Source organism: Mustela nigripes, chromosome 17 (assembly GCF_022355385.1).
Source record: "Mustela nigripes isolate SB6536 chromosome 17, MUSNIG.SB6536, whole genome shotgun sequence".
Taxonomy (NCBI): domain Eukaryota; kingdom Metazoa; phylum Chordata; class Mammalia; order Carnivora; family Mustelidae; genus Mustela; species Mustela nigripes.
The window spans coordinates 7,333,422-7,349,054 of record NC_081573.1 but is presented as its reverse complement, the minus strand read 5'-3'; the positions used below and the strand labels follow the sequence as shown (position 1 = coordinate 7,349,054).

Sequence of the window (15,633 nt, the reverse complement as noted above, 5' to 3'; positions counted from 1 at the left end):
TCACAGCTGGGTGCTTGGAAGTCCTAGAACCCAGCCGGTGCTCAATAAGTGTCTATTGATGCACCATGGAAATGGCTCACCCTCCTCACATCAATGCCCCCTTGGCCTCATGGGGTGAAGTCTCAGCTCCTTTCTCTTAGTAATGACTGGCTGAAGCCAGTAAACTTCAATCTTCTAACCTAGGAGTAGGGGTGGTGTTCCTTACAGTCCTTCTGAAAAGGATTTCATTCAAGGAATCGATGACAGCTTCAATCCACAGGTTACCCTCATTTACAAATGTCTTACTGTATTAGTACAATATACCAATAATAGTGTGTTAATATTATTCTAAAACATGCCAAAAGAGCGAAAACATCTAAAAGATGAGATTAAAAGTAAAGAGAAATGGGAAGGCAAATATTTGTCCCCATACTCCAGAATGGATCACCTCCCACCCTCCGCGCTTTGGGGACTCAAGAACAGAGTACTGGGGAGGATTCTCTTTCCATCTGCTCAGAGTTTACAACCCGGCAAGCACTTGACCTGCGTGATCTAAAGGAATTAGAAAATCGCCCTACAAGACAGGTGGCGTCATCGGCCCAGAGAACGTCATTCACTTCACCCTTAGGACAATCCGCAAAGGTAGGTCCTACTTTATCCCCATCTTACTGACGAAGAAACTGAGGGCCCAGAGAGGTTAATCTCCTGCCTAATGTCATACAACAGATTCCCACGTTCTTACTCTTTGCTCTGTCACTTTGCAACAAGACTGTTTCTGGAAGGGCCTGCCAGCAGGTGATCCCAGAGACATCCTCGTGGGGGAGGAGCTAAGCAGCTGGGAGACGGGAAAGCAGGGAAGCAGAGGGTTTGACTACTGTTTGAATGACTGGATTAGCAGTTCCAAAAGAGAAATATACTCTAAATTAAAAATCCGCTTCTATGAAAGCTTTTCAAAAAATGTACATTTTGGGAGCGCCTGGCTGGCTCAGATAGTTAAGTGTCTGCCTTCAGCTCGGGTCATGATCACAGGGTCCTGGGCTGGAGCCCCACATTGGGCTCTCTGCTAGATGGGGAACCTGCTTTCCCCCCTCTCTCTGCCTGCCTCTGTCTACTTGTGATCTCTTTCTGTGTGTCAAATAAATAAATAAAATATTTTTTAAATGTACATTTTTTAGGAAAAAGGTATAATTTAAAAACAAAGTGTGAGTGCCTGGAAAATTTACAGGGGACATCAAGCTATTGTAGAGATAGGACAGGCCTTTCCCGGAGGGTGCCCCAGGTACCTCTCAGCCTTGCCTCCCTCGCCTTCCTCCTCCTCACTGGCATGGAGGGCATTTTCTGAGTGGGAGCCCGGGATGATTCCCGAGTCGTCAGACTCGTCCATGAGGGAGCTCTTGTCAGCCTCGCTGAAATCGGTGGCCTCCTCCATCGGCACATCTAGCAGGATGAGGGCATCAGAGGAGCCTCTACCCAGTACCGCCACCACCCCCCTCCACTTCCCCGCTCACCCCACAGCCTCTCACCTCCATTGATGAGTGCTTCCCCTAAGCAGTCGTTAGGGACACGGGTGGCACAGCGCTTGTGACAGTTAAACTTGCAGTCTGGTATGACGACAGGGAGCAAGCAGACATGTAGGAGGGGAGAGAGACGTCACCTGTAAGGGTTGAACCTTGACTCCTAACCCCCAGGCCCAGAAGATTCTGCTTTTGCTGTTTTGGGGTCGGTTGTCTCTCTTTGAGTCTAGAACATTCGGGGCTGGGGAATCTCTTGCTGTTGGGGGCCGGTCTGTGCGTCATATATGTTTAGTGGTCATCCTTGACCTCTACCCACTAGATGCCACTAGCACATCCCTGTAAGATTCTATTTTTTTTTCTAATTCTAGAGTTCTAAGATTCCAAATTTCAATGTCCGACTGTCTAGAACTTGACACATCTATGATTCTACAGTTCTAAGAGTCTAGACTGCTAAGATTCCTTTATGTCCAAGGTTTTAGGATTATCGGTAACTTAAACTCTAGATATCAGTGACTCTATAGTTCTACAATTCTGGACTTCAAACCATCCAGAATCTGATGATTCCAAGGTTCTAGGATTCCACACACCCAAGATTCTAGAATTTGACTCTTCCAATGAATTCTAGAATTGGACAGCTCTAAATTTTATGGATGTCAATGTCTGGTGTTCTAGAATTTGATAATCCAGAGCTCTATGTTCTGTGTGTCTAGGACTGTAGGATCCCATGGCCCTAAGGGTATATGATTCTAGATTTCTAAGGTTTACATTTGATGCTTCTAGGCTTCTACCATTCTCAAATCTGATGGTTCTAAAGTTCCAGTATTCTGAGAATCTATAATCTGGGAGTTCTAGAATCTCCAAGTCTAAGGTTCTGTGGTTCTTTTCATGGACCCCGATAATCCAGAATTCCTGAAGCCTATGGTTCTAGTTCTGTGGTTCCAGAATTCTCAAGTTCTACGGTTTAAGAATCCCATATGAAGTGGCTCATAGATCTAAATCTCTAAGGTTCTAGGATTCCAAAATTCCAAAGGTTCTAGAACACCAGGATTCAGGGCACTCTTCTCCTGAGGCTCTGGGCTCCTAAGGATCAAAATACTGGGATTCTTTTTCTTTCTTTCTTTCTTTTCTTTTCTTTTTTTTTTTTTTTTTAAGATTTTATTTTAAAGTCCTCTCCATACCCAGCATGGGTATGGAGAAATCACAAACCCAAGATTGAGAGTCTCAGGCCCCACCGACTGAGCCAGCCAGGCATCCCCAGAGTACTGGGAGTTTTAGTTCCTGCCACAAGCCCAGGTGAGAGAGGCCCCAGGTCCTCTGAGTATGTGTCTGTGCGGGCCTTCTGACCCCATCTGTCTCCCCCAGGGGGGTCCCGCTGACCTTTGCACTGCAGGCCCTGGCGAAAGAGACCCTTGAGGAGTTTCTTGCAAGCCTGGCAGACGGTGGGCCGCGTGTAGCTGTGGATGAGGAACGTGTGCGGGACCTTCACCTTGGAGAGCAGCATCTTGTCCAGCTCGATGGGGCGGCCCGTGTAGGAGGAGGCAGAAGAGGAGGAGGAAGAGGATGGGGGGCGGCGAGGCAGGAGTTCGGTGGTACTGCGGCTCTATGGTCAGCAGGAATGGAGGGAACATATTAGTGCGCGGCCCCATGCCTGGGCCCTGTCGTCCGACCCCAACCCCCCCAACTCCCCGCCACTAGCCCGCCTGCTCCCCAGCCCCTCACCAGCTCATCAGCCATGCAGGGCAGGGACTCAGAGGTGCTGAGGCGCACAGAATGGCCACTGGCCAGAGACGTGGACGACAGGCGCCTCTTGCGTGCGCCACTGCAGTTGTTAGGGATGCTGAAGGCACAGCGCTTGTGGTAGTTCAGTCCGCAGCCTGCGGGGGGCGCCAGACGATCAGAGACATCCTTGCACCAGTCCTGGGCTCTAAAACTCCGCCCCGCCCGCTTCCCTTTCTGTAGATTAGGAATACAGCAGCCCTCTCAGGAGAGCCCCCTGCGAGCGCCACTAAAGCCAACGAAAAACTACAAAAACCCAAATCGGGTAGAACCACTACCGGACTAGAAGGTTCTGGGCCAGTCCACCAGGCAAAGAACCACGAGCAGGTGAGGCCCTTGCTGAGGTCCCAGGGAATGTGGATTGGGGGGCAGTAGCAGAACGGAGGGACCACGGAACCAGCTGCACAAAGGAGGCACATACTTGGCAATAACTAGTTCTTCCTTATCTGTGTGTACACCAACTATTTGTGCTTTCTTCCTTCTATCTCCCATCATCTGACATAACATTTTTTTTTTTAATATGTAACGCTTTAGGAATACATGTGTTATCTGTGCCCAGGGGCCATGCTATTATTCTCTGTATTGGCCCCATTTCAGTACATGTGCTGCCGAACGGAGCACTGTATTCGTATTTAAGTTACATGACATTATAAAAATAGAAATAAAAAAATTACAGGACATCGAAGGAAAAGAGTGAACAAGCATCATCTCCTGGGGAAAAGGGTTAGCATGTTTTCAGTTGTACTCAGGACAATTCTATTGAATCAGATGGAAATATGACTCTATTGTCATTTCTTCCTTAATTTATCATTAAAAAAAAAAATCCAAAATCCTCTTCCATGAAAGAATCAGGCTCAGCTTGTTGTCTTCCTAGCAGGCTTCCTGAACACTTGCTCCCATACATCTCCAGAGATTCCAAATGATTCCAGGAAGGCTCCCTCTTCTGGAGTGAAGAATGTTCCTCCAGGCTTTGGAAGCTTCTTTGGGACTGCTTCATGGAGCCTATCTTCTGGCAGCCTGGCTGTCATAGGCTTTCCCAAAGGTGGTGGTATGAGAAGAGCTTTGGGATGGTCCACAACCTTTGCGAACAGGAAACACTTCCCAGCACTGGCCTTTGCTCCCTCGTGTGCTTCACAGGACTTCAAAATCTCATCTGTGACTCTCTGAGTATCAAGGCAGAGTCAAACTCGCATCGGAAGATGTTATGAAGGCATTAAGAACAGTCATTTGGGGGTGCCTGGGTGGCTCAGTGGGTTGGGCAACTGCCTTCAGCTCAGGTCATGATCCTGGAGTTCCGGGATGGAGTCCCATATCAGGCGCCCTGCTCAGCGGGGAGTCTGCTTCTCCCTCTGACCCTCCCCCTTCTCATCCCCTCTCTCTCAAATAAATAAAATCTTAAAAAAAAAAAAAAAAGTCACTTGGGACTCCTTTGGAACCACATGAACGAGGGCCATCATCTGTGTGGCTGAACCAGTGAAATCCGTGCTAAGGGTGCCCGTTAAAATCGACAATGCCAGGGGCTTCTGGGTGGCTCTGTTGGTTGAGTATCTGGCTCTTGGTTTCAGCTCGGGTCATCTCAGGGTTGTGAGATTGAGCCCAGAGTGAGGCTCCTTGCTGAGCATGGAGCCTGCTTAAGATTCTCTCTCCCGAAGCGCCTGGGTGGCTCAGGGGGTTAAAGTCTGTGCCTTCAGCTCAGACCATGATCCCAGGGTCCTGGGATCGAGCCCCGCATCCGGCTCTCTGCTCAGTGGCGAGCCTACTTCCCCTTCTCTCTCTGCCTGCCTCTCTGCCTACTTGTGATTTCTCTGACAAATAAATAAATAAAGTCTTAAAAAAAGATTCTCTCTCCCCCTCTCCCTCGGCTACTCCCCCCTTACCACTGCTTGTGCACGGGCATTCTCTCAAAACAAAAAAACACAAAACACCTCCCTTTTATGACACCAGGACTACACGTCAGGATGAAGGTTACAAATGTCAAGACACCAAGAGTTGGATGTGGTTTGCGCATGATGGCAGTACTGACAACAGCCTTGAACGTGCTGAATTGGTTTTCCACAGACCCAATGTGGCTATCATCCCTCGAGCCCTTAAATGCCACAGGTCTCTTTAGGGCTGCGGGGTAACAATCCTGGTCAATGCTGCAGGTCTTCTGGAACACAGGGTCCGTATGACTGCCATTGCCGTGAAGCTGGAGATCCTTGGATGGTGGAACATTCAAGAATACACTTCTGATGGAGGTGTGGTCTTCGCAGAATGGATGGTCTTCATCAGGGAAGAGTGGACCTGCAGAACCTGACCTTTGGGCTTCACCTTGAGACACACTGGTGTGTTCCTTTATATTTTAAGTATGATCGAAGGACATGCATGTGGGTGCTTGTTGTAGCTGAACATGTGTCCATCCCCCAAATTCATAAGTCAATGCCCTAACTGCCAATGTGACCGTATTAGACTTTAAGGAGGTAAATAAGGTTAAATGAGGCCTTAAAGGTGGGGCGCTGATCCAACGTGATCAGGGCCTTTATATAAGGGAGACACTTGAGAAACTATTGTCTCTCCTCACACCACGGGAGCGACACAGTGAGATGGCAGCCGTGTGCAAGCCAGAAAGAGGGTTCTAACCAGGAAACCACGCCCTGTCCGACTCGTGATCTTAAACTTTCCAAGCTCTGGAACCGTGAGTTCTAAATATGTGCTGTTTAAACCACTCAGCCTGTGGTATTTTGTTATGACAGGTCCTTGCACACTGAGGGGCCCAGTCATTGAGGAGGGGACTCTGCTGGTCAGCTTTCTGTGTCAGCCCCAGTAATTCAGATGCTAATGTAGGGGTTGCTGTGAAGGTATTTTGTACGTGTGATTCAAGTGCACAATCAGATGACCTGAAGTGAGGGAGAGTATTCTAGTTAATCCGGGTGGGCCTGGTTCAATCAACTGAAAGGTTAGAAAGCAGAGCTGAGATTTCCCAGATGAAGAAACTCTTCCCTGTCCAGCCTGCCCTTCCTGACGTGTTGCCCTATGGATTTCAGAGTTGCTGGGCCAGCCCCCACACTCCTGTAAGCGAATTCCTTCCAAATATCCCTTAATATTTACCTCCTACTGGCTGTTTCTCTGGTGATTCCTGTTACAGACTCCACCTTCTTCCCTAGGCACCGTCCCCTTCTCCTCCCCCAAGCTCTCTGCCCCCTTACCTCTCCCTGGGAGCTCTGCATCAGGCTCCACCTCCCGCAGCTGAGCCCCGCCCAATCCCCCACCCATCACTCAATCCCCGCCCCCAACTCCTCCCCAAAGCTGTGTCTCTGGGCACTTACCGCTCTCTCCGAGCCACGCCCCCTATCCCTGAGCTCCACCCCACCCCGCCCCGCCCTCCTGACATTTCCCGCCTTCCCCACCCCCCCGGCCCCGCCTCCAGCCCCTCTCCCCTCACCATCACACTTGAGGCCTTGGCGCACAAGACCGAAGAGCATCTCCCCGCAGTGATCGCAGAAGGCCGGCGCTCGGTAGGAGTGCACCGTGAGGGCGTGCGGGCGAATCTGGAAGTCCTCGAAGGTGGCCGAAGCTGCAGGCAGCAGGGAGGGGCGGATGGTTGAGCCGGAGCGGTGAGAGCTGTTCCTGGGTTTCTCACAGTCCTCCCCGCCGGGAGGTTTGATCTTGCCTGCCTTCATTTATGCGCATATTACATGGTACCCGAGTTTAAATCCCAGCGTCACCGCTGGGCAAGACACCTGTGCCGTGGACTGGGGAGTTATTTAGTGGGTACAGAGTTTCAGTTCCGGAAGATGAAAACATTCGTGGAGACTGTTGCAGGACAACGTGAAGGTAATTAACACTACTGAACAGGAGCCTTAAAAATGGCTAAGATGGGGGCGCCTGGGTGGCTCAGTGGGTTAAGCCGCTGCCTTCGGCTCAGGTCATGATCTCAGAGTCCTGGGATCGAGTCCCGCATCGGGCTCTCTGCTCGGCAGAGAGCCTGCTTCCCTCTCTCTCTCTCTGGCTGCCTCTCTGTCTACTTGTGATTTCTCTCTTGTCAAATTAATAAATAAAATCTTTAAAAAAAATGGCTAAGATGGTACATTTTATGTTGTGTACATTTCACAATGAAACATTTTAAAATAAAATTTAAAAATACAGATGCCTGGGTCCCACCCTCACAGCTGCTGATCTGCTTGGTCTAGGATGGAGCTTGAGCGTCAAGAGAAAAATACCAAATCCCTATGTATCTCAGTTTTCTCATCTTTAAAATGGAAATACAACAAACACAGAGCATTGCCCTAGGTGTCAGGGACACCGCACAGAACAAATTCCCTGCCTGGCCTCTAGTAAGGGAGGCAGCCAACCAAAATAAAGAAAATAAATATTCTTATTTAACAATCACCCAGGGGTGCCTGGGTGGCTTAGTTGGTTAGTCTGGTTTTAGCTCAGGTCATGATCCCTGGGATCCAACTCTACACTGGGTTCCCTGCTGGGCAGGGAGTCTGCTTCTCCCTCCCCCTCTGTCCCCTCCCCCTGCTGTGCTCTCTTGCTTGCTCTCTCCATCTCTCTGTCAAGTAAATAAATAAATATTTTAAAAATATAGATATATATGTATATGTCTATGTGTGTGTGTGTGTGTGTGTGTGTGTGTATATATATGTATATATATCTCTCTTTTTAAAAAATCGCCCAACCTAGCAGTTACCTAGTGCCAGGCACTGCTCCAAGTACTATAAGATACTAGTGAATTCAGTTCTCTCAAGAGCCCTGGAAGTACATTGTTATTACCCCCATTTTCCAGATGAGAAGATTATAGCACAGAAAGGTGAAGCAACTTGCCCAAGGTCACACAGCTAGCAAGCTGTGGAACTTGAAATCGAATCTGAGCCAGTGTGGCTCCAAAGTTCATGCTTTCAGTACTGCATTTACTGCCTCTTGGAAATGTTTAAGTAATAAAATATACAGCATATGTCTACTATAATCAAATAAAAAAAAACTGTCAAGCAGCTGTTTCTTATCTCAATAACGGGACGAATATTTACAGAGAACCAACATAAACTGGGTACTCTGGAAGACAAAGCCCGGCTGAAACACTTGCATGGTCTTATCTGATGTTCTTAGTTTCTATACGTGTCATTTTACATGTTTCCCTAGGGTAAAATTATATATTTATATATATTTGCACATTATGCATATACTATGCATATAAGTATACATATTTGCACAATTTGTATATTTGTATATAATGTAAATTATATATTAGTATTATATACTATATTATCTATTATATATTAATATACTATAACATATTATATATATTATGTAATATATGTTATGTATCATTATATATCATACTATATATTACATGTCATTATATTATACAGTATATATGTATTATATATTTATTTAATGCAAATACATATAATTTTATTATTTATTTATATATTATATTTATTATATATTTACATTATATAAATATATAATATTAAAACATATGATGTAAATGATATAAATATTTGCCCATTATATATATAAGTATATGCAATATATATATTCCAGAAATAAAGTACAACTCCAAAAAAAAAATACATACAGCAGACTAGAAGTCAATAAGTGCTTAGGAGAAAAATTAAGCAGAGAAGGGAAAGTGGGAAGGTACAAGATGTACAATTTTAGAAGGTGGCTGAGGAGGGCCCCCTTCAGTTGTTGTTAGGGCAAAAGCCTGAAGGAGGCGAGGGTATGAGCCATGTAGGTTTCCAGGAAAGAACATGCCCAGTATCATAATAGTAGTCTCTACAGATTCTTTCTTCAGGGCTAAATGCATTATTATATGGAAAGCTTTTAAGACAGAGTTCTTGGGGCGCCTGGGTGGCTCAGTGGGTTAAGCCTCTGTCTTCAGCTCAGGTCATGATCTCAGGGTCCTGGGATTGAGCCAAGCATCTGGCTCTCTGCTCAGTGGGGGGCCCATTTCCTCTCCTCTCTCTGCCTGCCTCTCTGCCTACTTGAGATCTCTGTCTGTCAAATAAATAAAATCTTAAAAAGAAGAAGAAGAAGAAGAAGACAGTGCTCTTTATTTCTTATCTTATTATTTTTTTAAGATATTATTTTTAAGTCATCTCTACACCCAGCGTGGGGCCGAAACCCACAAGCCTTGACATCCAGAGTTCCATGCTCTACTGACTAAGCCAGTGAGGTGCCCCATATTTTTTTTTTTAATTTTTAAAATTTATTTTTATTTTATTTAATTTAGTAACGGTTTTATCTATTTATTTGTCAGAAAGAGAGATAGGGTACAAGCAGGGGGAGTGGCCAGCAGAGGCAGAGGGAGAAGCTAGCTACCCGCTGAGCAGGGAGTCCAATGTAGGACTCGATCCCAGAACCCTGGGATCACGACCCCAGCCAAAGGCAGATACGTAACCAAATGAGTCACCCAGGACTCCATAATTTTTTTTTTTAATTTTAAACAATGCTCTTTAAACAGAGCACATAGGGGTGCCAGGGTGGCTCAGTGGGTTAAAGCCTCTGCCTTCAGCTCAGGTCATGATCCCAGAGTCCTGGGATCGAGTCCCACATTGGGCTCTCTGCTCCGCGAGGAACCTGCATCCCGCCCACCCCCTCCCCCGCCTGCCTCTCTGCCTGCTTGTGATCTCTGTCTGTCAAATAAATAAATAAAGCAGGGCTAGTGGGTTCCAAGCCCATAGAGCACATAGAAAGTCCTCAATAAATATTGGCTTTTATTTTTCAAGTTTCATTTTTGCACTAAGCCTCATCCTCTTTCCTACCCTCCCCACCCCACCCCCAAATCTCAGTCTAATATTGAGCTATTGTCTTTGTTATCGTGCACAAGAAAGGGGTTGTGCCCTTCTATGTGCCAAGCACTGCTTACACAGGGTAAAGCTATGAACACTCCGCTCTCAGTGGGCTGACATTCTTTTGGGGAGACAGACAGGAAACACATACACACACACAGAAGGAAATTTCAGACACTGGAGGAAATGGCATTGAAGCTCAGATCCAACTAGCAAGAAGGAACTAGCTACGAGAAGAGGCGGGGAGGGAGGCACTGAGAACTAGTCCACACACCTGGAGATGGGAGGAAGCTCAGTTTGTTCAAGGGACAGAGAACAGACAACCATGGCAGGAACAAAGAAAGTTAGGGGGACAGTGTAACAGGTGAATTCAGGGAACTGGCAGGGGCCAGATCATGGGCAGCCATTTAAGGCCATATTGAGGAGTTTGCATTTTATCCCCAGGGTAATGGGGAGCCATGGGAGGATTCTGAGCAGTGAAGTGTCGTGATCTGACTTGTGAGCTACGGTAATAGGTAACAGTCTAGGCAGGAGGTGACCGCTGCCGGGACCAGAGGAGGCAGTAAGAAACAGATTCAGGAGGTATCTTAAAGGTGAGACTAATTGGTTTGATGCAGATCAAGGGAAAGGGTGAGAGAAAAGGAGGAGTCACCAGGATGTCCCCAGGACATGTGGCAAGAGCACCTGAGTGAATGCTGATGGAAGAAAGGAGGACAAAATCAAGATTTCTACCTTGGACAAACCATCTCTGAACTGCCTAGAGCTGCCAAGGAAAAGTGTCGGGGACAAGCTATAGGACCAAGATTTGGATGTAGCAGAGGGGGAGACCAAGATGAATGAAAATCCAAGAGTAGCCAGCCTATGGGAGAGGATTTAAAACCTAAGTTAAGGTCACGAGGGCTATAAACGCAAACTTCAAATTGTCATCCATCCATTCAACCCATTTTACTGAGCATTGCGCATGCAAGGACTGGGGGAGGAGACACAGCCAAGAATAAGGCAGGTAGTTCCCACCCCTCACCCTTCTAGAAGCACCCTAGGCTCTCTACTCCTCTGCAGTGCCAAGAGCTTCTCATCTCTAAAATGAGCCTGGCCAGTGGGTGACTAGATTCTGGCTGAAAACACACGTTCCCGGGCTTTCTCTGACCTTGCAGAGTCTCATTTCCTTTAGCATTTCAGCGGGAAGGACCAACGGGCATCAGAACATTTCAAACTCTGTATCAAAGTACAACATACATCTAGAAAAAGACGTATCCCCAGTGCCTGGTTCAGTGACCGGTCACACTGTACACACTGTGTCACCAACACCCTGATAAGTGGCAGTTTAAATCAGTCCCCAGCAATCTCCCTTGTGCCCCCCAGGTGATGGTGGTACCCTTCCCGACCCCTGCTGCGAAGGCTCCGCCTTCCTCGCTCCTAACTGTATCCCTCTCTGGACTTCATAAAAGGAATTAGACAATATGTAGTCTGATGTGTAGGAAATGCCTTTCCGCGTTAGTTTTTGTGAGATTCACCCACGTGGCTGGACATGGCCTGCGTTCAGTGCTGTGCGAATTTCACGGTGCGTACACGCCATATTCATGGTGCGCACACGCAACATATTTACCCATTCCCGGGCGGTAGCTTGTCAAAGCTCCATGCGTGACTCTAATTTGCGACCAGGGCTTGGAACCCACTAGCCCTGACTTTAAGAAGCATGTTTCTGGACCCACGTCTCCTCTCCCGGCACCATTAGTCCCGCCCCCCACTAGAGGCGGCGCCCTCAGGCGGCCCCTGGCTCACCCGACAGCACCACCTCCACCAGGTCGCCCTCCTGGATGTCTCCAACCGAGCGCACCAGCTGCAAGAGGTTGGCCGACGTGGGGTCATGTTTGAAGAGAAGGATCTTGTCGTAAAGGCCATAGAAGCCACACTCGGGGAACTGAGGGGCGGGAGAGAGAGGTGGTGACGGGAAGGCTCAGAGCTGCTCAGCGGCAGCGGTCTGGAACACTCCCAGGGCAGGGCCCACAGTTTCCCCCGGAAACAGAGACCCCGCAGCCCTGCGTTTCCTGCCTGCTCCCTCCCAAGGGCAGCTCGAGAGAGCGAGTGAGTGAGCGGGAGGGCATGGTGCCAGGGCCCCAGGTGTGCTGGGAGCGAGCGCCCATGGAGTTTGGTGGCTGGACCGGGAAACTAGAGTGGCAGGGAGAGTGGCTCTGGGAGCGTGAGCACCTAGAATTTTCCGTGGGGGTGGGGGGTTAAGTGAACACCCCCTCCTTTAAGCCCCCACCCCAGCTTCCTTCCTGGATCTATAGTCCTTGTAACCTGGTTCCAGGCCCAGCACTGGGGTGGGGCCAGTTGGAAGAAGGGGATTTAGGACTCCTGGGGGGGGGGGCAGGGAGGCATTGAAGGCTAGGACTCAAGGGAGATGGAGGTAAGGAGGGTGCCCCCCACCCAATGTCCAAAGGACCCAGGTGTCCCTAGTTGGGGCTGGGGGGGGCAGGAAGTGAAACCCTGTAGAACAGAAAGTGAAACTGCCCAGGTGGAGCCGCGGGAAGGACGGAAAGGGGCCCCGCCACACCTGGACAGAAGACAGAAAACAAAACTGGGGTGAGGCCTGAGGAAGGAGGCCCAAGTTTGGGCACCGGACAAATTACACCCAGGGGGCAGTCAGGCCTCTATCCCACCCCCATCTGTCTTTCCAAAGAGCAGGCTGAGTTGGGTGTGACAAGTGGACCTCTGGGCTTGGGGGCTTGGTGGAGGACCAAGGAAGCCCCATATTGTTCTTGTCTGCCGGGAGAGGGTCCACAGCTCACAGGGACTGCCTGGGTCTTGACTGCCTTGGTGGTGGTGGTGGTGGGATCTGTATCTAAGCTTCAGTTTCCCTGTCTATAAAATTGGGGGAGTTGGCACAGTTCCCCCATGTTTCTCTGAAGCCCAAAGAATTCATTTCTAGGGTTCTGAGAAGATGCTGGAATTTGAACATTTTGGGATTCTAACATGCTCACATGCTATAGGATACGGATATCTTAGGTTCCAGTGCATTATCATGACGTTTCAGGATTTCAACAACCTAGATCAGGAGCAATCTGGTATTTTCATGTCCTAGGACTCTAATAAACTGGGGTTCATTTGAATGTCTTACTATTAAAGGATTTCAACAACCCACCATTCCAAAATTCTAACACTTTAACATTCTAGGATTCCAACAATCCAGGAATCTAATATTCTATCATTTTAATGTTTGAGGATTCCAACAACCTAGAATCTAATGTTGGAACACTCAGAGGAGTTCGATTACCTAGCAGTGGCCTATCCGAACAATCTAGAATTCTAATTCTATTAGTCTAACATTTGATTGTTTTAGTATTCCAACAACCTAGGATCCTAATGTTTGGACAATTTGTTTGTCTTTGTCTTTTTTTTTTTTTTTTAAGCAAGCTTTATGCCTAACATGGGGGTGGAATTCATGACCCTGAGATCAAGAGTCCCATGTTCCACTGACTGAGGCAGCCAGGTGCCCCCGGACACTTTGATATCAGAGGAGTTCGATTACCTAGCAGTGGCATAGTCGAATAATCTAGAATTGTAATATTCAACATTTTCAAAGTGTAGAATTCCAACAATAGGAAAGCCCACTCTCCTAACTTTCAACATTCTAGAATGCAGGCACTGAGTTCCACCTGGTTTCTCCTTGCCATGATCCCCAGTTTCCCACCCTCGTGTCCAAAACTAAGAGTAGGGTGGGGTTGGGAAAGGTGGGTTTTAATAGGCCAGCATCAGATCTGAGGGGTGGGGACACTGTGATTAGGAGAGGGGACAGAGTCCCCAGAGTCTCTGGGGGTTCCAAAGAGGTGCCTGCCTCTTGACACACATCTCTGGCCTGGGGGAGGGTAGAGATTGGACTCGGAGACCTCACTTGCCCCTGGCAGCTGTGGCAGGCACCCACACCCACACATGTCACCCGATAGCCATGGCCAGGGCGGCTTCAATTTCTACTGTTTCCACCAAATGGGAAGTCGGGGTGGGCTTGAATGGAGAGGTCCCCCATCTGCCCCCCTCCCCGACCTGTCCCTTCCTGCTCACTTCCACACCTAGCTGGCCCCTCCCTTCCTCCCTGCTGGCTGCAGAAAACAATAACACGCAGGGACACGCAATTTGGGGAGGCCTTTGGAGCACCCCGCCCCTGCCCAGGCCTCCCTCCAACGGGTAGTGGGGTCAGGAGCCAACTGGAGGCTAAACGCCCCATCCCCATCCCCCCAGTCGCCCAAGGCTTAATCCTCCTTTTCTCCCCTTCCTCTATGCCAAGCTCCTGGCCACCTCTGCCGGCACCCCCACCCTCTCCGGACCTCTCCCCAAGCCAGTTGGGAGGAACCCTGCGCTCTCACCTTCTGGTCCACGATGGAGCAAGCCAGCTGCTTCACATGGGCCAGCTCAGAGGCGGTGGGGAGCAGCACAAACTCGCGGGTCAGGCCGATCTGGATGTGGAAGGAGACCCCGGAGCTCGGAGCTGGGACCTGGGCCAGTTGCGGTGGCGGCGACTGCAACTCCAAGCCGCCGGGGGGCGGAGGAGACCCCGGCCCGGGAGAGCCTGGGAGCCCGGCGAGATGGGAAGGGGAGGCGGCCATGGGTGGGTCGGGGAGAGGTCCCGGGACTGGTTTCCCGGCGCCCACCCGGGATGCGGCTGAAGGAGCCCGGGGAAGCCGGGTCACTGGATCCGAGGGAGCCCGTAATCTGGTGGTGGAAGCACGGGGATTCCGGGGATACGAGAAAAGAAACCTAGCAGGTTGAGGGCGCTCGAGGATGGCGAGACCCTGGGAAATTAAAGAAAGGCAATCCTGTGGGTCAAACGCCCGGGAATCATAAAGGAGAAATCTAATGGTTTGAGGGACCCAGCGCTTGAGAGATTCCAAGAAATCAAGAAAATCCAGTAGGTCGGGATCTCAGGGATCAGGAGAGCCCAGGATCCAAAAGCCCCTTGGGGAGAGAAAGCCTTGAGAAGGCAGCAGGGGGAATCCCACAATCCAGTGGCTCTAAGACGAGAATCCAATTAAGAAGGGGACCCGAGGGATTCATCAGACCTTGGGGGTGGAGGACAGGAGTCTCTGAGTCGGTGATCGAGTAGATCCCAAGGATCCGACGGGCCCGGGGATAGGCAGATATCCCGAGGGCCGGGCTGCTAAGCAGGGAATCTCACGGGTCTCAGAAGTTGGAGAAAAATTCGGTCGGGGGCCGCAGAGAAGGGGGCATTGCCGGCGGCGGAGCGGGGGCGGGGAGAGGGAGGGTCGCCCGGCGCTGGGCGCCGGTGGCTCTTTTTCCCCCCTCCAAAGTTTAACTCTGCGGCTGCGGCCCAGAAGGAAGTGTCTGGAGCTATGGCGCAGTCGGCCAATCCGCGCGGGCCTCGGTGACGTTGGAGAGGGGCGGAGCCTGGTGGGGGCCGGGGGCGGAAGGGGAGGGCGGGCCCGTCACCTCCGAGTCGGGGGCGTCACCAGCCCCGCCCGGGTCCGGGTGTCTGGGGTGCGAGATACCCGGTAGGGATCCGGGACTGATTCCTTCCCCCAACACACCCAGGTCTGGAAAGTTAACTATTCCCTGAGCTGGAGAGGAGGGGC

General features: G+C 49.7%; 1 protein-coding gene and 1 non-coding gene across 3 annotated transcripts in view; both read right to left on the bottom strand.

Moving 5' to 3' along the window:
• The window catches only part of PRKD2 (protein kinase D2), a 32,190-nt gene extending 16,804 nt beyond the window's left edge, over positions 1 to 15,386 (bottom strand). Inside the window, exons 1-8 of one of the 2 annotated variants that reach the window (XM_059383741.1) lie at positions 15,103 to 15,386; positions 14,410 to 14,835; positions 11,828 to 11,966; positions 6,691 to 6,822; positions 3,213 to 3,367; positions 2,871 to 3,093; positions 1,503 to 1,580; positions 1,263 to 1,416 (exon numbers count right to left, since the gene is read on the bottom strand). In XM_059383741.1, the coding sequence (XP_059239724.1) occupies positions 1,263 to 1,416; positions 1,503 to 1,580; positions 2,871 to 3,093; positions 3,213 to 3,367; positions 6,691 to 6,822; positions 11,828 to 11,966; positions 14,410 to 14,649 (1,121 nt within the window). In that variant the 5' untranslated portion in view covers positions 14,650 to 14,835; positions 15,103 to 15,386. The remainder of the gene's footprint in view (positions 1 to 1,262; positions 1,417 to 1,502; positions 1,581 to 2,870; positions 3,094 to 3,212; positions 3,368 to 6,690; positions 6,823 to 11,827; positions 11,967 to 14,409; positions 14,836 to 15,102) is intronic. The other variant, XM_059383742.1, reaches the window with a different exon arrangement.
• LOC132006222 (U6 spliceosomal RNA) lies at positions 3,784 to 3,890 on the bottom strand. Its single transcript, XR_009401007.1, has one exon. It is a non-coding gene; the product is annotated as a U6 spliceosomal RNA (small nuclear RNA).
• Positions 15,387 to 15,633: the final 247 nt, after the last annotated feature.